General features: G+C 36.8%; 1 protein-coding gene across 3 annotated transcripts in view; it reads left to right on the top strand.

Moving 5' to 3' along the window:
- CLSTN2 (calsyntenin 2) overlaps positions 1-23,146 on the top strand; it is a 387,192-nt gene that overhangs the window by 313,232 nt on the left and 50,814 nt on the right. For all 3 annotated transcript variants that reach the window (XM_054835708.1, XM_054835709.1, XM_054835710.1), the window contains exons 6-8: positions 3,869-4,054; positions 9,522-9,770; positions 10,343-10,464. In XM_054835708.1, the coding sequence (XP_054691683.1) occupies positions 3,869-4,054; positions 9,522-9,770; positions 10,343-10,464 (557 nt within the window). The remainder of the gene's footprint in view (positions 1-3,868; positions 4,055-9,521; positions 9,771-10,342; positions 10,465-23,146) is intronic.

Below are 23,146 nucleotides of genomic sequence, written 5' to 3' on the forward strand. Positions count from 1 at the left end.
AGAGATCGAGATCCAGGTTTACATAGTTGTTTTATAATTGATGAAATCTGAACCACAGACACGTCATTGTGATATTTACACTCTAATGTTGTTATGTTGTAGGCATAATCCATCTGGGACTGTCTTGTATTGTCTGGAAGAGCTTTATACCACATGTGTCAAGCAAAAGTCTGTCAAATAAAAAAAATCCAAACAAAAGACTGTCTTCTGCAAGGCTAAACAGGGCTAGTTTGATTCAAGATTCTCCCATGGGTTTAGTCTTCCCCCTGTACTGGGGAAACAGTGCTTACCTTTCTGAGTTTGCACTGTAATGCGGTGTCGTCACACGATGGTTTGTGTCAGAGGAGGAACCATGTTGGCTGAGTTTGGCTGATCTAGTGTGCCCTACCATTTCAGATGAGTTTATACATCTTTTGACTGTTTGCATAACCCGAGAAGTGAGTCACGTTTTAAGATACAGTTTTTAAATATCTGAAATTCAGAGGCTTTTGTAGACTCAGGTTACATAAAATTCTTCTTCTGAGTCAGTTCTAGAGGAACTGAGAAAGTGCCACTATGTTCCTGAGGGAAAGGTGCTGATCTTTTGAATGTGTCCAGTACAGAATGTTATTCTGGGAGAAAGAAAAATCATGATCTTCACCACATTCAAAATTATATGAAAGGTTTGTTTTTTCTCTACACTAAGCTCTTCACACTGCCACCACTTGTTGCTTATTCTAACTCAATGCACATTCCAACATTGCCAGCTTCACTGGTGGTGAGATATAGAGGGTGCTGGCCTCCGCTTCCACACCTCTGGGATGATGAAATGCTGTGGGGACAGGTACTGTATAAATAAGTCGGTTTGTGTCAGAGCTCTTACTACCTTAAATGACTGTCCTGCTATCACAGAATTGTATCATACTCCAGTATTGCCTCGTGCCTGCCTGGGAATGCCTTCTGCACAGAGAGGGACTCTGTGGCGACTGCTTAAATCTGCACAAAGTCAGTGAAAGTAGTGCTAGTGGGATTTAGGATGAGGATTAGTCTATGATGCTGCAGGAGACCAAGGTACAAAGACACTAGTTCAAGTCTAGTTGATGTTTTATAATTTAGAGCTGAGATAAATGTGGGTGATTTAGAACAGTCAGGGTTTATGATCTCTGCGTACAAATTACTGTTTTTGCCAAGTTGAAAGGTAATACTCTGAAATGAAACACCTCTTCCAATCCAAGGGACATTCATGTGGCAGAAACAGCGGTCTTCCATTATTCTTCCTTGTGAGTAGTGGCATTTTATATAGCGTGGTTTTTATAAAACATTCTTCATATAACTGGAGGTGAGCGTGCAGTTGCAGATATGTTACAGTTAATAATTCCATCACATCTCGCATACACTAATGAATATTTTGCATGAGTGCCAGTTAATTTGATATAACTGAGAAACGAAAACATGGCTGAAACCCGAAAGCTGCTGAGATAGTCAGAAATGTTTCAGATACTTATGAGACTGTCTTTATTTTTCTTTTTGGTAGGGGAATATAATGTTTTAACTGATGAATAAGAGACTATAAAGATCAGTAGTTCATATATTACTAGCATGTATACAAAACAGCAAGTTATTTTGTTTTTACCTTAAGTATCTGAAAGAATTTGTTGTTCTTTTTTGACTGGAAAAATGTTAACCTCGAGTTTCTGGAATGCGTAGGGAAAAAATCTGTTATTGTAATGATGTACCTTATATGAGACTTGAAATTCTAAGGGAACTGTTTAAGTTGACAATTGCAGACAAATTATGCAATACTGCAGATAAAATCTAACTTAATATGATGATAATAATATGGCTGAATATGATTACCTGAAAATTACTACTAAAATAGCAATTCAGCTGATGTGTGCACAGGCAATAAAGTAGTCATAGTTGTCTTTATTCTGTGATGTACAAGTCCTAAATTTTAGTAAAATTAGATACTAAACATACTTTCAGAATGTTCCATGAATTCTCAGCTTCCTGTTGAGAACAAAATGCTACAGGATTACAATTTGGATTAAAAATCATGAAGAAAATCTGAGAATTTTGAAATGCAGACCAGTGACTGTCAGCATCCTATCTCCTTTGTCTGGACGCTGGACTAATGATTGCTCTACATTGCAAAATGCATGGACTTTCAGATTTTCTTGGAAATTTTTTGTGCAGTTTAAGATGGTAGGAGAGAGTGTCTTTTTTCAAGCTGTCTGAAAATGAGGTCTGTTTAAAAACACCAAACTCCACCTACTAAATGCGTATATATATTATTACTTTTCCTTCCACTGATATTTAGAAAGAATATCTCTGTCCCTTTGCTTTACAAGATATCACTGACTGCCAGGAATCAAGAATTTTTCCATTTATGGAGTCCTCTCTTACCTAGGACTGAAAAAAAGACAGAGAAACTTCAGCTGTGTATACAAAAGTACTTCTTTTGACAAATTTTACAGATACACAGACATACACATTAGGTAGCAGAGTTGAATAGTTTGGTGACTTCAGAATAATTAACTATTTGCATGTCTGTATTAATGTGGCATTCTTATTTATGTTACGTGGTAACTTGGCTGGAGGTAGCTAAAATGTATGAGAAAGATATGAACCTGCTACAGCAGGTCTGGAGGAGGGCCACGAAAATGGCCAAAGGGCTGGAGCACCTCTCCTATGAGGACAGGCTGAGAGAGTTGGGGTTGTTCAGCCTGGAGAAGAGAAGGCTCCGGGGAGACCTTATGGCAGCCTTCCAGTACCTGAAGGGGCCTACAGGAAAGCTGGAGAGGGACTGTTCACAAGGGCATGGAGTGATAGGACAAGGGGGAATGGGTTTAAGCTGAAAGAGGGGAGATTTAGATTAGATATTAGGAAGAAATTCTTCCCTGTGAGGGCAGTGAGGCACTGGCACAGGTTGCCCAGAGAAGCTGTGGATGCCCCATCCCTGGAAGTGTTCAAGGCCAGGTTGGATGAGGCTTTGGGCAACCTGGGCTAGTGGGGGGCGTCCCTGCCCATGGCAGGGGGTTGGAACTAGATGGGCTTTGAGGTCCCTTCTAACTCAAACCATTCTGTGATTCTAAGAAAATATGAACTGTAAAGGTAGCTGAAATACACATTTTTAATTAATGCTGCTTGTTTGGATTTTCTCTGAAGCAGGTTGCAAACACCATAATTAATCAGATTTAAAAATTAAATGCTTCAGCTGAGAAGCGTAGTGGTATGTATGGCATGTCCAGGTGGCTGCCTAAGGCAGGTGATTGTTTCAATGTTGTGGGCTGTGAGACATCTGCATAAGCAAAACCACAGATTAGTCAGATCTGGCTGAAAGCACAAGGAGTCCTTTCAGCTGTAACTTTCTGTCACTAATACTTCACAAAATTAGTAAGACATTTGCAGACAAGAAGTGGCACTACAGATGTGTTATATTAGCTTTTGGTCACAGTCCAGTGAGACTGATGTATATAGCCTGGTCCTGGGAGATATTTGTTCTGTATTACGGAACTATGAAATCTGACCAAATTCAGCACAGCCAACAGCCTCATCCCTGTAGAGCTAGCTTGTAGTCTGTCACAGGGACATGGACATTGGAGATCCAGACTGACACCAATTAGCACTTCTTGTCAGGATACGTATGTACCCCGTGCTTGTGGGACTCTAGTGGCAGTGGTATATTGCTTAATTGACCCCGACGCTCTTTTACAAAGAGAGGCATACCCAGTTTTTTTAGGAGAGTTAACTTATTGATGCCAAGTTTGAAAGCTTTTATTTTTGTCTTATACAATGACCTTTGAGAACAATATGTCATTTAAAATTATATAACTCCCTTCCCTTTTGTAATCACTCTTGTGATCTTTTTGTTGTTGGTTTTTTCCAGACTGGAACAGACGGATTGAATACAAGCCCGGTTCTGGCAGCATGCCTTTGTTTCCCAGCATTCATCTAGAAACGTGTGATGGACCAGTTTCCTCAATACATACCACCATTGAATTACAGACTAATTACATTGGAAAGGGCTGTGATCGTGAAACGTACTCAGAAAAATCTCTGCAGAAATTATGTGGTATGGATGTGGCTTTCAGCTGATATAATATTTTTCTAGATAAATCACTAGTTCCTTGTGACCTTTAAGCATGCAATACATGGATTTAGCTCAGCTGGTTCATTTTGGATTTTAGCAATGAAAATGAAGGGAGTGGTGATATTTGACTGATGCTCCATTACTCCTTTCCATTTGTCTTCACTCTTTTTCATACCTTCTCCCCGCTTTGCTCTTTTTTTTTCTCTCTTGCTCCTCTTCCTTTCTCTATTTTCTCTCTTTCCTCATTTCACCTCTTTCTGACTCTTTCTTGCCTCTGCTACTAATACCAGTGTAACTGTGCAGTGCGATTTCAGGTATCAATTTGCCATGATAGGAAGACCATAGGATTTGATGGGAATTGAGTCTCCATCTTGTGTTTCAGTCTTCGTGACTCAGCTTTCTCTGCTGCTGCTAAGTACTGTGCCAGAGTAAAAACAAGCGAAAAGTAAAGGAACATTTGGGGCAATCATATGAGCAAAAATATTTGAGAAACATGAATTTCAGAAAAGAGATATCCTGGTGGGAAAAGGTTTCCTAATTATTTTCTTCCCTTTTTCTGCTTTTTGATAACTTGATCTAAAAGATACAAATTAATTTTGAAAGGTAGATTAAATGCTTGAGGACACTGCTGTATTTTTGTGACTTTAAGATTACGTGTCTGGCAAAGCAATGGCCACACATTAAGCCATTTATCTCTGCCTTTTGACATCTACTGTCTCTCCTCCTCCTCTAAAATCCTGTCTTCTTAGAGTCCTCATCTGAAGCCATGATAGTGTGGAACATTGATTCCCATCTTCTCCAAAATGTCTCTTTACCTGGCTCCTGTCAGAGCTACAGTAGCAAATGTACCTTTTTTTTTTTTTTTTTTTTTTTTTTTTGCATTTAAATGTATGGATTTTGGTTTGTGGTGCACTGGTGTGTGACATTTGCTTTGATAACCACACAACAGTGTTGCAGATATGTTAAGATCAATACATTAACCTTTAAGAAATAGTTTTGTAAATGAAAATTTTCAGCCAGCGTTACTAAATTATTAAAAATGGAGAGCCAATTCCCAGGGAAAAATAGTTTGCAGTTACGATTTCCAATTACTTGTGGAGACTGTGGAGAAAGTGAAGTAAAGGTGAGTGGGAGTAGTAGCACTCTCATAAAATCTGAATAGTTTCAACCTGAAAATTGGTTAGTTAAGATTACAGAAACAATCATAATTTTAATTCTGTATCTTAATCCAACTAACTGGGATGCTAGAAAAACAGGAGAAAACCCATCTGCCAACAGTATGCATCTTCATCACATGACATTAAAACTAAGAGGTTAAGCAAGGCAATGTGACCTATTGGGGACTTGATTTCATAAAATGCTAGCATTTTAATAAAAATAAATGTTATAGCTAAAGTCAAGTAATTTGTCTCCTCTAAGAACCTGTACTGACAGCAAAAAGAACATTGCTCATCCTGTTAGACCTGAACTGCAAATGACACAATCATTCAGAGCAGATCACTACATACAATATCTAAAACAATAAATGATTACATTGACATAAAACACTAATACCAACTATATCCAACAATATTATCATTTTAAGTGTAGGACCGAAGGTAGGTACCTTCTGCTGGTGTAAATTCCTTAGTTAAGGAAGGTTGTGCAAAGTTTAAGGGGCTTAATTCACAGAGTGTGACTTGACTACCTTACTTGCCGACACTTAAGCAGTAGAAAAGAGAATTTCAAGTCTTTCTATTTTTCTCCTGAATAAACTAGATATTTCTCATTACTAGTCCAATCTTAATTCATTGTCTGCACCATATGTAGACCTAAGCTGGTGAAAAGTAGCATGATCAAAAACATTTCAGCAGGTCTGTCAATGCATGGTAGTAGTTGCAGGCAGCCTTTGAGCATGTGGACAGATGTACAGTTTAACATTACTGCTGAACTTCCAGTTTTTACTCAGCACATCATGAAGAAAATGTAAAGCACTTGAAAAAAATAGATAAAATGTAAAAAGTATATGTAAATGGGGGGAAAAATTCTCACTGCTCAAAGAACATATTTTTTGTCCAAGGCTTCAATATCTTCATAGAGAAGAACAGGAAGGGTAGAAACTTGTAATAGGACTTTGATAAAAAGGTTGTAAATGAATTTTAGATCAGAATTGCATTTGGACTAGCTTACACTTTGGTATTTAGTATTTATTACTACCCTTAATGTAGAGAGAACTCTTATGAAAGCAGGTTAAATTAATTCTGGAAATCAGTGTTCTCCCAGAAATGACCTTACTGTATCTAATGGTTGGATGAATAAATTCTTGAAAAGGAAGAAAACCTTGATTTTTTTTTTTTTCCTACCATTAAAGCACTGTGTGATTGCAGAGAGTGCAGAACTGAGCAATCACAGGCAAATATTCATCTGTGCTATATAAAATTCAAGATTCTCTGTCTATAATTGAGGACCCAGTTTATAAATCCTGTGTTCATTTCTTCATTTATCTGTTGGAAATCTAGAGAATTAAATGATAAGGGCAGTGCATTAAAATTAATTTTTTAGATGACTGATGGTTTAAGTCTGCCTTTCAATAACCCAGTGATTTGTACTCATTTTGATGGTCAAGGTAGGCAGTTTAAATGATTAAATTATGCTCGAGTCATTTTAAAGTCAAGGATTTATTAGTGTTGTGCCTCAAAGCGTTTTATTAAGTGTTTTTTCACCTTGTCATACGACAATAATAAAAAATAAAGAATGTATAAAAGACATGATTTGGACTGCAAAAACATATCCAGAATAAATCTCACTAAAAAAATAACCAGTTAAGAGGTCTAGAATATGGTGGAAAGATGACTATGGTGCTGTCTTCTTTCCCTCTAAATGTAGATAAAACAGAAAATAATGGGATTGCTAATTCTCACATATGGCAGACGGGAAACAAATATGGAAACACTGAGTGTCAGATTCAAGGCCATGCTCCAGCCTTCCCTCCTTTATCCAGGGTTGCGTGGCTTTGCAGGAGGCTCGAAGTTGTTGATCTGATTGAAAATTAATACTTTGGGTTTGGTTTTATTTGGATGGTTAGCTTCCAGCTAAGCCAACAGTCTGGTCCAATTCAGCAGGCAGCATCAGTATGTGCTTATCCTGGCACAAAGTTTGCAACGCAGACATGCAGAGTATGGGGAGGACGTGGGGCCAACTCTGTAAGTTGCTTGTGAAAACAAGCACTTTGATATGTAAGGGATACCTCAGGGTTCTCAATCCAAAACTGTGCTTAATGCAGCGGCTCCTGCATTATTCTGGAAGCATTTTAGAAGAAGAGGACATCGGCCCTGACATTTTGGAAGGGCACTGATCCAGTAGTATGATAAGACTCTTCTGGGAACACCTCTAGATACATCCTGTTTGTATTGCTCCAGGTCTGCGTATGTACATGGCCGAGCAGCTTGGGATGCTGCTTGGATTTATTAGGATTGAGACACTATGATTTCTTCCAGCTAAATCTCCCAAACACATAATCCAATAGTTGTTCTCAGGGCAGGATTAACACACGCTAACAGGATGAGGGTCCAAAGTAACCCATTAATCTCCATAAAAAGATGGGCAGATAAAGTAGAACCTGTTGAGCTTGGTACTGATTACCCAAATGCTCTTACACAAGCCTGACCTTAAACTGGGAAAATAACGTAGTTTACTTAAGCACCTTGTTGAATCAGAGTTTACTAAGCAATATGAGAGACTTCCATTTTGGAGTTTTCCTACAGATTCATTCTAGTGGAAAAAATAGATCTTTCCAAATTTTTATGGCCACAGTAGGTAGAGTGAGGGATGAAGCTTCTTCTTTGAACCCATAATTTACTTAATATAAGCATGTCCCCATTTAAAAACATATTTCTTTTGATATACACCATCGTGCAAGCAATTGCTCTTCCCTCTGTAAGTTTAAAAAATTATCATAAAAATTAACAGAAAAGGAAACTGAGAAAATTATGTTCTTACTTGTGTCCTGTGCACGTAATTTTATTTTTTAGTGGCTTGAATTAAAAAAAAAATAAATAGTTTATCACAACTTGTGCCATCTGGACCAATTGAGTTTGATATATTCCTGTTGATAACATCTGTGTATTAAGCAATGCAGTGTGGTTTATTATCCAGAATTAGAATTTATAAAATGAATACACTTTGTGCTTAAATTCTAAGTATGTAGGTGTTAGATTTGGTATTGCTATCACTTCAAAATAACCTCATTTTACAGTAATAAATTTTGGAGAATTGTCGAAGAAATTCAGTTACTGAATGATATGAATGTTCTCATATCATTACTATAATACTCTGTTTAAAATCCAATACAATTCTGCACTTTCCTGGCTTAAAATTCTACACTTCTGCGGAGAGTTGGGATCTTTTTTCTCTCCTTGGATGCTGAAGGAAGGTGGGATATCTTCCTAGTTTCTAGTTTGGGATTTTTTTATTCAGTTGTGGTTTGTTCACCATATTCTTACTTGACAAAGCATCAACAAGAATACAAAGTTTGTTGTGTTTTTAACTCTGGCAATCATGCTTTCTGCTAAATGCTATCTTTCACCAGCTATGTAGGTATAGGCTCTGGGTAGCTCATTACATGTTTTTAGAAGTGTCTGACAATCATTGAGCTGTAAGAAAATACAGAGCTGTAAAGAATTGTGCTATTTTATCAGATCTTGGCACCACAGTGTTTTCCATTTCTGGTTTGTTTGGGTTTTTTTCCAATTAAGTCTAAAAAACAAATACTGTGTAGCTGGGGACCACTTTGCTAATATTTTACTTTTGGGTGGAGGGGAGGCTCATCTGAATTGTAATTACCACTTAAAAGTCTTAGATATATCTTAGGCAAGAACAGATGGAGTTACAACCATAGTGTATCTGCCAGAAGCCAGCATTAAAGTGATGTTATCTATTTTAGGGTGAATACTCTGCATGTATTGACATTCATACCAACATTATTGTGAATATCCATGACTACCTACTGGACATTAGGAGACTTGTCCTACATTCACCCCCACTGTACCGTATTTTGGAACACATCATCCCCACATACCATATGTCTCCATGCTGTCAGGCAGGGAAGATTTAAAGCTTCCCAGCTGGATGTAGAGAATTTGGTTTTAGTCTTAGCAGTTTTAGTCTTAGCAGTTCTTGAAAGAACTGAAGAAATGTCATTAATGAATTTTAGAAAATAATGAGAAATTTCAAGAAAGATAAACTCAAAATATTTTCTGTAGTTTTTTGTACAATATATTTAATCTAGAGAACTTTTACTGGCTTAACATGGTCAGTATTACATGTGTATGTCATTTGACAGTGAAGCTAGTAGGACCATTTGGGTAGTAAAAATAATCTAAAGAGTGTGAATGAGACCTGTGGCCTATATTAATCTTCACAGCTTTTTCATTGGTTTCTCCTCATGTTATTCATTACATATCATTTGCAGGAGCTTCCTCAGGTGCCATTGACCTCTTACCATCTCCCAGTGCAACAACTAACTGGACAGCTGGGCTTCTCATGGATAACAATGACATGATTTTTAAATTTGATGGAAAGCAAGGAGCCAAAATCCCAGATGGAATAGTCCCGAAGAATTTAACTGACCAATTCACCATCAGTCTGTGGATGAAACATGGACCTAGTCCAGGATTAAGGGCTGAGAAAGAGACTATTCTCTGCAACTCTGACAAGACAGGTGAGTCTGTGTCTTGAAAAAATGCTTGGCAAAGGGCATAACAAAGTTAGCAGATTGATACCATCTCTCCTCAGCTAATTTGGTCTGAAAAATAGTTACTAAGCTGGGATGGTGCCACTCTAAGCATTGCTGAATTGATAGCTTATTGAGGGGACTAGTGTCTACCTAAATTTCAAGCACCGATGGTCGTCTTGGATAATCTCTGTGAACACATCTGTATGAATTTATAGGTATTAGTTGATTAAATAATTAAATTAGGTTTATTTTTTAATTATTTAAATTGGGAAAAACAGTTCTAAAATTAGTTAAATAGTGATTTGGATTTTATTTATTAGTTTTGACATAATGCTTCTGTAAACAAAACTAATACAGTGTAATTCAGGAAGATGCTTACCGTATGTGGCTTCCCTGAGAACCATAACGATTCATGATATTAAGGAAAGTAAATTCTTTTGGGTTTTTTAGTTGATTGGGTTTTGTCTTTTAGGGGTCCATTGCTTTCAAACACATTCATCTAAACAAGACTGTTGATGATAGTTCAGATCACTGACCTTATCGGTCCCTCCTTTCAGAGATGAACCGACATCACTATGCCTTGTACGTGCACAACTGCCGATTAGTATTTCTGTTGCGCAAAGACTTTGATCAGGCTGACACCTTTCGTCCTGCAGAGTTCCACTGGAAACTGGATCAGGTACCTGTGGTTTTTACTCTTACCTGTAACCCATTCTTCTCTTCATCCCCTTTAGAAATCGTAGAGAACAACCCAAATCCTAGCATAACTGCTTTGGGAAATCGGAAGTCTATTGCAATTATGTTGCAACTTTTCACTCTTATGACTCTAATTGGAATCCACATAAAAAGGGATAAATGACTTAACTTGGTTGAGTCATTTAATACAGTAGGTTTTTTAATTGAGTCATTTTACACTAAGTAGAGGTTTATATCCTTTGGCAATGGATAGAGACATGACGTTGCATATAGTTCCCTAAAAGTTTTCCATTTATCATTTTAAAAAAATCTACTTTATCAGCACAATGGAAGTGATGGAAACCTTTTCAATAAAGAGTATGCTGACACACAGAAAGGCATTTGTAATATATTGTAAATCTAATCTGTAGACTTTTACTTTCATCTGCTGTGCTGTATGTAATTTCTCCTTATTATGAAGAGTATATCATGAGGAAACTATTATTAGAGAGATAAGAGTTGCTTTTCATAGATTTATTAATTCTAAGCAGGATAAGAATCATTTGGATGAAAGAAGGCAGACTTCAGCAAAGTAGTATTTTCTCAAATCAAGTTTCTTCATGTCTTTGAATCCAAATTATGATATTGAAGATGTAGATATAGGAATGGTTACTTTCCTAATTCACCTTCAAAATGCATACAAAAAGATCATCTTTTTTGTGATTTTCAGATGAATGTGGTAAGAAACCATGTGATGATCATAGCACTTGCTTTTCATTTCCATTAACCAGTTTGGAATCGGTTTCTGCTGTACTTGATATGAAATCTTACACTGTCTAGAAAGGGGTAAACTTACATTAAATCATATTGAGGATTACTGACGTCACCTCAGATAATGCTCTTCTGAATGCTGAAGATGGATTTGTATTTCTAAACTGTATACTAAGCATCTAAATTAATGATTATACAGAGTTTATGTAAAATATTTTGACTTTGAAAGTTGAATGCAATCAACTTCTATATCCTCACAATGAGAAAGGACCAATAAAGGTCCTCTCAATAAACGAAATTTGTGTGTAACTCAAGTAACTTAGCCATGACAAAATACTGGAAAAATGTACTGTCAAAGATAATTTTCCATTGCTGGGGGATGTATTTGATTGTCTGAAATAACTTTTTCAACTCTATTGCCATCTATAATTACTTTATTCTTACTCTACTTTCTCCACATCATTTCCATACTTTTAAAAAAATAGAGAGGAAAAATGGCATAAACTGGAAAGTACAGGAATGCTAACAGCTTTCCGATTACTTTTTCTTTCTTGCATCACAAAAAAAGACAGTGTATCCTGAATTATTTTTTTTCATATCAACAATATTTTGCATGTGATTAGCCTTGCAATAGAGTTTGATTACCATCCATGTTATTGATGAGCAACATATACTCTTCCTATTTTTATTTTGACAGTATTATTTCCTTGCAGAAAGTGCTGCTCATCTCAGAAATCTGCTTCTGGATGGTCTGTTGATTTGGGAAATCTGTATGAATTTGAGGGTGCATTGTTTCAAAACAACATGCTAAGAGTGTGTGTATCTAACTAGTTAAGCACAAGTGCTATGTTTTCCTCTAACGAGGGATAAAGAATATTTTGGGCAAGTCTACAGATTTTGTCTGAAATTAATAAACCTAGGGGAGTCGCACCAGTAGACAACTTCTCACATCTTCAGCTGACATTTAAGTAGAATCCCAAATATCTGGTGACAGGAAGTCATTGTGATGTAAATCCTAGAGGAACCCAAACGTTTCAACTAGGGATGACTAAGTCCTTGGAGATATTTTGAGATTCAATGGATTGTACTCTGAGTTATGTTTATGGACAGATGTTATTTTGTTGGAGCCATCTCAGCAAGAGCAGATGCTAAAGGCAGTCCAAAGTAGTACTTGACACATTAACTCTTCATTTCTACTGTTTGGTTCTAAACTGTATATTTCATTATATGCCAGTGATCATTTGCATAATCTAAAATATACTCCCAAATTGTAGCACTACAGAAAAGTTGAACTGCAGTTGGGCACTGAAGGGAGAACCTTCCTAACTACTATTGAAAACTCCTTCATGATGGAAACTAGAGATAGAAAAGATTTTTTAGGCCATCATCCATTTCCTTTCATTCAGCTACTGACAACTGATTTCCATGGTATATTTTTAACTGCCCTTTCTAGCTGAGAAAGAATGTAAGATTAAAGTATAAATAAAGTTTGTTATAGGTTGTGTGACCAGACTTCCATGATGATGAATTTATATTGTTGTGGTGATACTGCTGTAAGTCTTGTCAAGTCAAGGGACTTGGTAAAGATTGCTTCTTTACCTCTTCATCAGTGCTCATCTGGCCTCTATGGTAGAGTAAATTAAAAGAAACAAAATAAAACATATATAAATAATAGGCTGGTAAGAAACTTGCATGGTTTTGAAGAAAAAGGCAGTCAGAAATTTTCACTTCAGAGTGGTAAAATTATGCCAGCTTCTATCTACCTACAATGGTCTACCTTAGAAAGCACAGGATATTTTAAGACCACATCAAAAAGCAAGTTAGCATCCCACTACAGACTCCTCTGGATCTCAATATGAAAAGAAGTTAGGGCTAGATTTTCAAAAGCAGAGTAAGTGCTCTAGATACTTCCGAAAATCCTACCAGGTCATTACTTGCATATTTAGATACTGAAATACCTCTGGAAATCTCACCTTCTGAACTCTTCATTCTGTAGTGGCATATCCTCAGACTCCTTGTGTCGTTAAGAAAAGCATGGGACTTAAGCTATATCTAACTGTTGTACTCACTGTTGTTTCTCACCATCTGCACTGCACTGTGATATGAGATGCTGTAGACAGCATTGCATATATGGCTCTGGAAGGCAGTTGAAGGGTTGGTACCAAGCACAGCCATAGTAGAGTAAAATGTGGCAGAGTACATTATTGCTGAGCTCACTTTATGTTTGCGACAACAATCCGTAGCTTGTTTTTGCTGAGAGGAATCTGGTGACCTTGGAACAGGGTGAAGTATAAACTAGTGAAATCATTTATCATTTATCATTCTTACTGCAGAGTAATAATATTTATTATACTAGCTGCTTTGGGCTCTACTTAGTCCACAGGACTACTCATTCTTTCAAGGCACTGACCAAGAATGTGAACTTATTGTTATTCAAAATTTAATTTAATTCTCTAGATTTCGTTTCTGTGGCGGTCCTTAGTTGCAGACTCCTTTCTTGGCTGAATACAAGGAGTCACATAACATTTTGTATAGCTACACCTGAGCAGTGCATCTGAAGCCTTGCGATACAATGCAGCCATCATAACTGTCATGCGTAGCAAGCCTCTGAAACCTCCGCGTAGTAATGGCTGTGAAGTCAGCTCTGGGATGATTGTCTCTTTCACTTGCTTCATAGACCTAAGGATTTATTTTCAGTATGGCTTTCAGTGTATTTAGCTCTATTTGTTACATTAAAATTAAGAAACTTTGCTAGGCTAAGTTTGTGCTTATTGTGTTGAAGATGCATGACCTGAGAGTGCCATAACCCTGGGCATATGTACCTTTTGTATTGAACTGCTAACACATGGGATGAGTATGTCCGCAAAAAGTGCTAATAATCAGATGTAACAGATTTTAAACTGAAGGTATCCTTTTTACTTATAAGAAACACAGGGAAAAAATAAATTGATATAGTTTGGTTTTTTTCCCCACTTTCGTCTTTTTGGAATTAACCAATTCCAGTTGGTTAAATTTAACCTATTTAATGTCTTAGCTGTGAGAGAATCCATAAGAGAAGAACCATGTTAGAGAAAATCAGTGTGAAGTCTCTAATGCATGCTGGGTAATAAAACCTGCATGGTTTTCCAAAACAACCGCGACAGCTCCCAGATTAGAGGTGGTTCCTTTCTTTTACTTATTCCCATTTCCTTGGAAGTGCAGGTGTTTCCTTTGTTTCAGAATCATGGTCTTTTTCTCTGAGTTTCCCATGCAAAGGTTTAAATTGAGTATCATGATGTGCTTGTCCACTTTTTTTAGAATTTATTTTCTCATACTTAACTGTAAGACACTTTAAACCTGAGCACCTATTACAAAAACTTTTGTCACCAAAGTCACTAAAAGGCACTTAAATCATTATTTAATTGTCTCAATTGGGTAGGAACATAGATGTGTTTTTAAGTGAATGATTTAGGCAGCCAAATATAAATTTGGGCCATCTAAAAATAACATATGAAATATAAAACCTATTTCTTTGTTTTTCTTAGAAAGCCGTGAGGATTTATGTTAGGGTTCCCTTCTATTGGCATGCTGATATGCTTATACACTCAGCTTATGGATGCGTGACTGGTTTTAAGAAAATGATTGGATTGTACAACCTCCTCTTGCACACAGGGAGCAACTGCATAGGGGATGGGTGTGGTAGGGGCCGGAGCTTTCTGAGCTCCAAACAGCACAAAAGTACCCTTGGAGACTTGGGAGTTGGTGAACTTCTTAACTTACATCTCTGACCACGTTTCCCTTCAGCTGCTGGTGCTATGTCCGGCCTCGTCAAATTCCTTGATGCAGGTACACTAGGACTGCAACACAGATCAGTTTATAATGAGATTATGTATATTAGCAATAGAGTTCTGTTGAAATCAGTGGGAAAATGTTCATTGATTAAGCAAGGGCAGAATTTTATCCTAGATATGTTAAAAAAAAAAAAAAAGAATCAAGTCTTCTCACTTCTGTTTCTTTCAATGCAGATATTTCCAAAAGCACTTCAGGGAGCTCTGTTAGCAACTTTGTTGTAAAGGTTCGAACTAGTGCCCCTTCCCTTCATTGTCATCCACAAGAAAAACCTCTTTTGATCCTCGAATTTCTGCTATAAGAAGTGACAATTCTTGTGTGTTCCCCGTTTCTGGTGAATATAGTGAGAACTCTCTCCCTCAATTCCCTCAATTTCCGTCCGTTTTTACTGTTCTTTTCTATAGCCCATACAGAACCAAATCAAAATAACAATTTGAATAATGAACCAAGGCATTCAAGCCTTTGGTGACAGTGGAAAACATAACAACAAATAGGACAAGGCACAGTGTATTTTACACTGTTCATCACTGTACGTTTCTCATACTTATATTGAGGATAGTCAAGCCAGGAGGTATTTTTCCTTCCTCTAAATCAACAGAATAGGAACACTTTTTTGAGTGGGAGAAGGGATCTTAGCCAGGGATGAATATTTTTTTCATGTACTTGTTTTTATTCACAATGGGAAATTATTTTCTGTTTTATACCCATGTTATCCTGAAAATAGTCTTCCAGCCCACAGGCAAAATAGGAATTGATCTCCTTAAAAAAAACAGGGAATGCACTGCATGATCTGGAGTCATTCTAAGAAAAAAATAGATAAACATGCTGACAGTTACTGTTTCTTTTCTAAGATGAGATAAATTGCTTTGAATAATCCAAAATAAGCCTGCAGTGCTTTTCATTGTGGAAAAGCTGCAAACAATTACTTTCATAATAGGAACTAGAGAAAGAGGTTTAGATAAATCTGAATATGACGCATTCTATCTCTGTGTGTGCACACAGATGACGAAGGATCAAGGCAAGGCCTCTATTTGCATTTAACCACTGACCACACACAATAGGGTCTTCTACCTGTAGAAAGCAGCCTTGTCCAGTCAAGCCCTTCATTCCCATTTGCTTTTTCAAGTAAGCTACTGTGCAAGGACATGATAGAGCAGGAACTGACTTTTGAAGAAACATATGTTACATGATAAGAGGGCAAAATGAAAGGGATTCTGTATCTGGATCTTTTCTTAGTTAAATTAGCTATTTCCATTAAATTACAGCATTTATAAGTGAAAGTTGTTCTTACCTGCTTGATTTTTAGACATTGGTTAGTTATGTGCATCTAGTTTTGCGAAGACAGTCATTCACATAGTGAAAGCCCTAGTGGCTTCCTTCTTGAGAGGCAAAGAGGGAAAGAAAATGAGTGAACATTTATGGAAAGTACATAGTATTCTCAGTACTAGAAGGTTAAGGGTGCACGAAGGAGATAGGATGGTGCAAGCTTTCATCATTTCTATGCACTGAATCTCACCTCTAGATAAAAGATCCCAGGCTTGTCAGTCCTATACTTTCCAACATGATGCCCTATTGAAAGGTAACTTTGGGTTTTTTTTAACGGAGTTTAGTTGTTCGTTTTTATTTGAAGCTCAAAAGAGTTTCTTATGCTCTTAATCACTTATTTTACAAATTGGTATTCGGACCTGCACTGTTCTACACATACATCTTCAATAAAACTACATGAAGAAGTACGTTAGGTGTTTTCCAACACAGCCAATAAGAGATAAATGAATCATGCTAGTCCTGCAACAGAGATGAAATAATTCCAGGGCTTAAAAAGTCTTCGCAGCATCTGTGGCACTCCAAGTACATTATAGCCCTGTCTCTTCTGACACAGTTTATTTACCGGTTTCCATCTTTAAATGCCATTTTGCTAAATATTTATTCAGCATCTTGCTTCAAAACAGCTTTTGCTAGTGCAAGGATGAATCAGCAGTGCTGATAAATGCCGAAAGTATTCTTTGAGACTCCAATCAAAAGAAGCTTTCTTAATATATAATTTTGTTGCAACTAGAATATCACTACTACTAATAAAATCTTGACAAACAAATCACAGTGGCTGGCAAGAACTTGCTTTATGACATACAAAAATTCCTTTGGGCCAGCTCTGAAATATTCCCTATAAATTGGCCCGGTTTTGTGTATTTCTAATTTCTGCAGTCCAGCCCAGCATGAAATGCAGTGACTGCTCTGTGCCTCTGTTAAACTTCTATGACCCTTAAGGAGCAACCAAGCTGCCTGCAGAAAATATTTTATACTTTATCTGTTTGCATTTACTTGAAATTATTTGGCTATGTTTTTGTATATTTGTATTCTGCATTTTGCAGTTTTCTCATTTTTTTTTGGCTGTGACAGTTTTATATTTTATTATAATGGTATAGGATTTTCAAACCTGTTTGTGCTGGCCTACTGTTGCCAAAGACTTAAGATGAGCTAGGTCGACTCTTCTGAAAATGATACCTATTATGTGTTGTCTTTCAGTTCTCACTTATGTAAGAAACTGTTATTCACATACGTAGTTATGCTTGGTACCTAGGGAAGTTAGAACTGTTGCAAACAGCAAGCCCTCTAGACCCTGACACACCAATTTTTTTTTGATCAAATTGGAGAGAAAAAAAACCCAAACAAACAAGAAAGAAATTCTATACAGAATGAAAAACAATTTTAAACTGACTATAGCACCATGAAATAATGATAAGTATTACACTGTAAAAGCTTGCTGTGGGAAGGCCCCAAAATCAGTTTAATTTGTTACATAGAGAATATCTCAATATGGAGTTTTTAATGTGCCTAAATAAGCTGGATTGAAGTGTCTGTTAACTTGCGTTGTTTGTATAGTACTCTGGGGACTCTAGAAACATAAAGCCTAGAACATAAATACCCAAACAAGCTATGCACGTGAAGGTGAATAATCATATTTGTTTTCTTATTTATCAGCTATATAGATTTTATATATATAATCAGCTATATATTTTTTTATATATATATTTATATTTTACATTGTCTCTAATTTATCAGTTATGCCACCAGAGTTTGTAAAAAAACATGTGCAAACCATTTTGAAAATGTTGCTGAAGAGCAAGATCTGTGACTTGGGCAATTTCCTAGGGCTTCCATGTTGTTTATATTTCAAGAAAAGCAAGTTGGCTTTGGAGCATTCAGGTGGCGTTTAAAGCATTTCACAAAGGTAGGGCTGACATCTTTATCCTTCCAAATGCAGGTTAGGAGATAAATAGCGTGTGTATCAATAAATATAAATTCATTTATCTATGTGCATGAGCTGTTTATGCCAGCCTTGGAGCCATGGTTTCTGGATGTCCACAGTTCAGGAAGAAAATATGGTGGTGTTTTTCCGTTGATGTACTTTCCACATCTGGATAGTCTCTTGGCAATAGCAAAGCCTAGAAATGCACATTTAAGCACATGATGAACAATTATGTAAAAATGCATAACTGAGCAGCTTTCTAGTTAAATAGTTAAAAAATAAACAGAGTGCTGCCTAACTGTAGTCATCAAGTGTTACTGAACTGACATGCTTGCTTGATGCAATTTAGCAACAAGAAAGGTGGATTATGATAGAATTATTTCATCATGAACGAACTGTGGATCTAATTTACTAAGACACGTTGAAGTTACAGCATGACAGCACAAAGACTTGCTGCAGCTACAGTACGTAATCAGGGCTTTCAGGTGCTTTATCTGTCAGTATGATTAAGCAATTTCATTATTTAAAGCTGTAATTAAGCCATCTATATTTTTGAAACCTATTGTGAAAATAAGTATTACACATTACAAGTTTCAAGGCTACAGAAGCAGCTCACAGCTTGCGTGCAAATCAGTTTGCAAACTCCTATGCTTCGCTGCGGAGTTGTCACAGTGCAACAGTGAATATACACTATAGAGAAAGGTTCTCATTTGAAAGCTGAACACCTTATTTTCTAATGCACTTATTTTCTTGCACCCAGTAAGAAGAGAAGAAAAATCCTCATTCCAGGATTTTTTTCATTGTGCTACGGGAATGCTAGACGTGACCCATAAGAGTTTCATGAATCTCACCACTGATTATTGCAGTCCAGTAGGCCCCGGGGCACGCGGCTGGTTATACTGCCAGGTTGGTGACTGTGTGTGAGACATGTCTCCGAGGTGAATGGAGTCTCTGCCTGTGGAATACAGGTTGGTAGACAATAGGAAATAGCACGGTCTTGCAGGGAAAACTCTTCTGGCCAATATCCAAAGCAGAATTAACGGCCAGAAGGAATCATCTGCACAGCTCAAGAACAGGTGCTGGTTTTGAGAAGGGCGTAATATTAATAATGTGAAATTCCGGCAAATGAAATAAAATGGCAGATCACCTTATGGTCAGATTCCAGTGAACTCAGTCTACCACACTTAGCAAATTGAATGGAAATCTTCCTATTGTATTGTTGTCCATAAATCCAACTTGTTAATAGACTAGGAAGCTGAAGCTTACAGAAATCAAATTCTTTGCTACTGAAATGTGCATTAAAACGGAACTAGAACTTGATCTACTAATCCTCCCTTTTTATATTTTGTCCATTAAATTTTATTTTCTTGTATTTATTATTCAGATTGTAGCGGATGTACTTGGTGAAACCTTGGCAGAGAGAGATGGACTTTATATGTCCTCTTAAAATTCCTACCAGCCTTGTTATGTGTGACTCTAATTAATGCCTAATATTTAAAAAATACATTATTATGGTTGCTAATGGTTTAATGAAACTTAGGTCAGTAATTTGTCATGTGGAAGTAACCATGTTAACAACTCCACAGCTGAGACTGTAGGAGACATTTAGTTTTAGTATGGATTTGTCAGTTCTCACTATACCACCTCCCTAGATCACCAAAACCAATTTTCTTATCTGCAAAACTCTTGGAATGTATTGGGAATGACTGTGGTGGGTAAACCAAATATTTATGATTTCCATGATTTTGAAGAAAGATCAATTTCACTTTTCACAGAGAGCTCTACTTTTTTAAGATATTGACTGTCTTAAGACAGATTTAAAAACACTTTTTGTATTCACCAGACTTTCAGGGGAACTGGTATCTATTGGACATGTTGAACTATTATGATAGTAGTGGGTTTGTTTGCTGCAGAAAGTAAAAAATTCTTCAAGGGTGCACTAAGCATCTGCAAAGCTTATAAGCCAGTGCCTCCGCTGGTGTAAATCTGCCCTGTTCTTCTCAGTGCAACTGCTACTGCACTGGCTGAGAATCTAAACCTTTTATTTCTTACCAAACAAATATAGGCTCTATAGGAGCAAAGGGAATGTCAGCAGCTTTTCAATGAAGCCAGGATAATTGTGCAGTTTTTTAATTCAATGCCACCAATTAGAAATTAAGTCTTCAAAATGCGCTTGGATCCGTGAGCTTTACCAGAGCATGACAGAGCCAGGATTACTTCAGAACTTAACGTTAACCAGCATCTCAGTCCTGATTATGTTAGAAATAATTGTGAATCCATTTATAGTTTCGTAGTATTATTAGTGCCAACTAGAAAATGGAAATCCTTATGAGTAATTTCATGTCTTAAAAGCATTTTTTACTTTAGAGTCGCATATTCTTTGTAAGCAGGAAATGAACCCTACAGAAGCTTCCCAGGCAGGCACATGCAGGATCCTCACTTGACTTTTCCATTAGCAGAAATTGTTTTCCAATGAAACTGAACGTTTCTAAGCGCAACTTTAATGTTAAAAATTGCACCATTATTGAATCATAATTTCAGGAAAATTACTAACATGCTTTAGTATTATTATTGATAGTTGTAATATTTTCATTAGTTTTACTTTTTTAAAGTATTTACATAAGTCATAAAAATCCTACATCAGCAAGCAAATTTCCAAAAAGAAATACCACTATGACATACCTGTTGCACAAAGTTCTACTATGATATTATAGCATACCTTCCAAGTTATAAAGTATCCTCACAGCAGCCAGGTAAGTTCCTATTCCTAATTTACTCACACCTGCTCAAAAATAGATGAAAAGCTGCAGGCTGATGGTGCACAGATCTTCCAAGCCCTGAGCCAGTATTCTTCCAAATGGACAATTAACGGTATTCAAGACACTGAAGAATTTTCCTGCATTTTTTCAAGCAGTTAGTCAGAGTTCGTGGTCTTGCTAAGTTATTTTGCAATCTTACAATGATTGTTTTATTACAAATTCAGCCTTTTCCCTTTCAATTTGTTTACTCCAATTAACCTGTGGACTCAAATTTGTTCAGAGCAATTTAGTGTTGTTGTTGTAATTGGGTACACAGCCTGCATGGCATTTTTTATTCTTTGCATAAGTGGCCTTAAGCTCTCTCTCACTGAGGCATCTCTGCTGACATCAGTGGATTTGGATGCCCTCCCGAGTAAGGGTTTGCTGTAATGCTTCATGGCCAGCACAGACACCCTGATTTCAAATTCAGTCTTCATTTGCTGTGTTCTGAATATTTAACTCTAGTGTGTATGCAATAGAAGCCCATACTACTTTGTATGCAGAGGCAACTGGAAATGTCCGGTTTCCTTCAGATAACCACTATAAGAGACCTTTCTGAATGTCACACTCGGATTCCTTGCAGTACTGTTCTTCCCTTCCTTTTCTGTCACTTTCTAGTTCAAGTGGACTAATTGTGTTCTGATTTCGGAGATACACAGCCCTGAGCTGGCATACCATCTACCTATGGACTTATCTTTAAGTAATTAAGCAGTTACAGTGGTTTTCATTGGACTATCCACATGCTTACATATAAGAGCCATTCTAATTTAAAGTTTCAATTGCCATTTTGATACATGTTAAGCAGTTTGTTTTGTTCAGGAGTTTAGGCACCAAAAGTCAGCCCAGAAATAAATCTGCACCTACATTAATCACCAGCTAATTAAAACACAACCACGCCTTTCTCACCCACCTTTCAGTTTTGTGTCACACATAGCTATGGCTTGGGCTTACGGAAACACACTTAGGCTGATAGAGTCTTACAACAGAGAGTTTTCTGCAAAGCCTTTAATTGCTTGCCTTGGCAGTTTTCAGGAACAGAATAAAGCCTGTTTAATTGTTCACCACACAGCTTTTCATAAAGGCTCAGGAAATCAAGTATTCCTCTGATTTCTTACATGCTCTTGAACTTTTTTGTCAGAAAAGTTGAAAAAAATTTAAGGTTCCACAGGTTGAAGTAGGTACCTCTTTCCTCATAACCTTGACGCTTGGGTGACCAGCCATCTTTTCAGCATTTGAAAGCCTGCTACAATCCTTCAAGCCACTGAATCAGCTCTTGATACATACATGGACTAAGGTATCTCACAGTCATCCACCAAAAAGCCCTTTGTACTTTAAAATGATGTAGACTATAGTACTTTATTCCTGCTTTAATTCCTAAGTTTTGTTGGCTCTATATGAAGTAACATTTGCTTGAAAATTTTAAAGAAAAGATCAATAATTCAAAATTTCCTGAAATTTGCTTACTAAATATATCAGGTTCTGCTAGAACTGCCTGAGTTCCAGGTTGTGGAAGTACTGTTTTTAAGCTTTGGTATGAAAAAATGTGTGTGTATCTGACTGCTATTGATACGACTTCTATGAAAAACATCTCCCTTGAATTTCATGCCTTCAAAAATGCTGTCTATCAGTTTACAATTTCATGATACCTCTGCTAACCACAAAAAAGTTCAGGCACTTATAGCTTGAGGGCATCTTACAATAATTATTTCTTTTAAACTGAAACAGTTTAACAGGGCAGATGCATGCTGCACAGTCGGTTGCGGAGTGTCTGTATCTGTGCTGAAGGCACACAAAGTATTTTTCACAGTTCTATTTTGAATAAGTTATCTAAAATTCAAAAAGTTTTAATTTTAGTGTTACAATTTCCAATTTTCAATACAGCTGGTTATTTTAATTATCAGCTCAGAAAACTAAATGAAAGCTTTACTACATTGGACTATCAACACTCTGTGTATGTATTTGTATGCATTGGGAATGAAGATTATGTCTAGAGTAAGAGAGTATGAAACCTGCATGACTTCATGCATTAACGGTGTCTTAAC

The sequence above is a fragment of the Grus americana genome, chromosome 9 (genome assembly GCF_028858705.1).
Source record: "Grus americana isolate bGruAme1 chromosome 9, bGruAme1.mat, whole genome shotgun sequence".
Taxonomy (NCBI): domain Eukaryota; kingdom Metazoa; phylum Chordata; class Aves; order Gruiformes; family Gruidae; genus Grus; species Grus americana.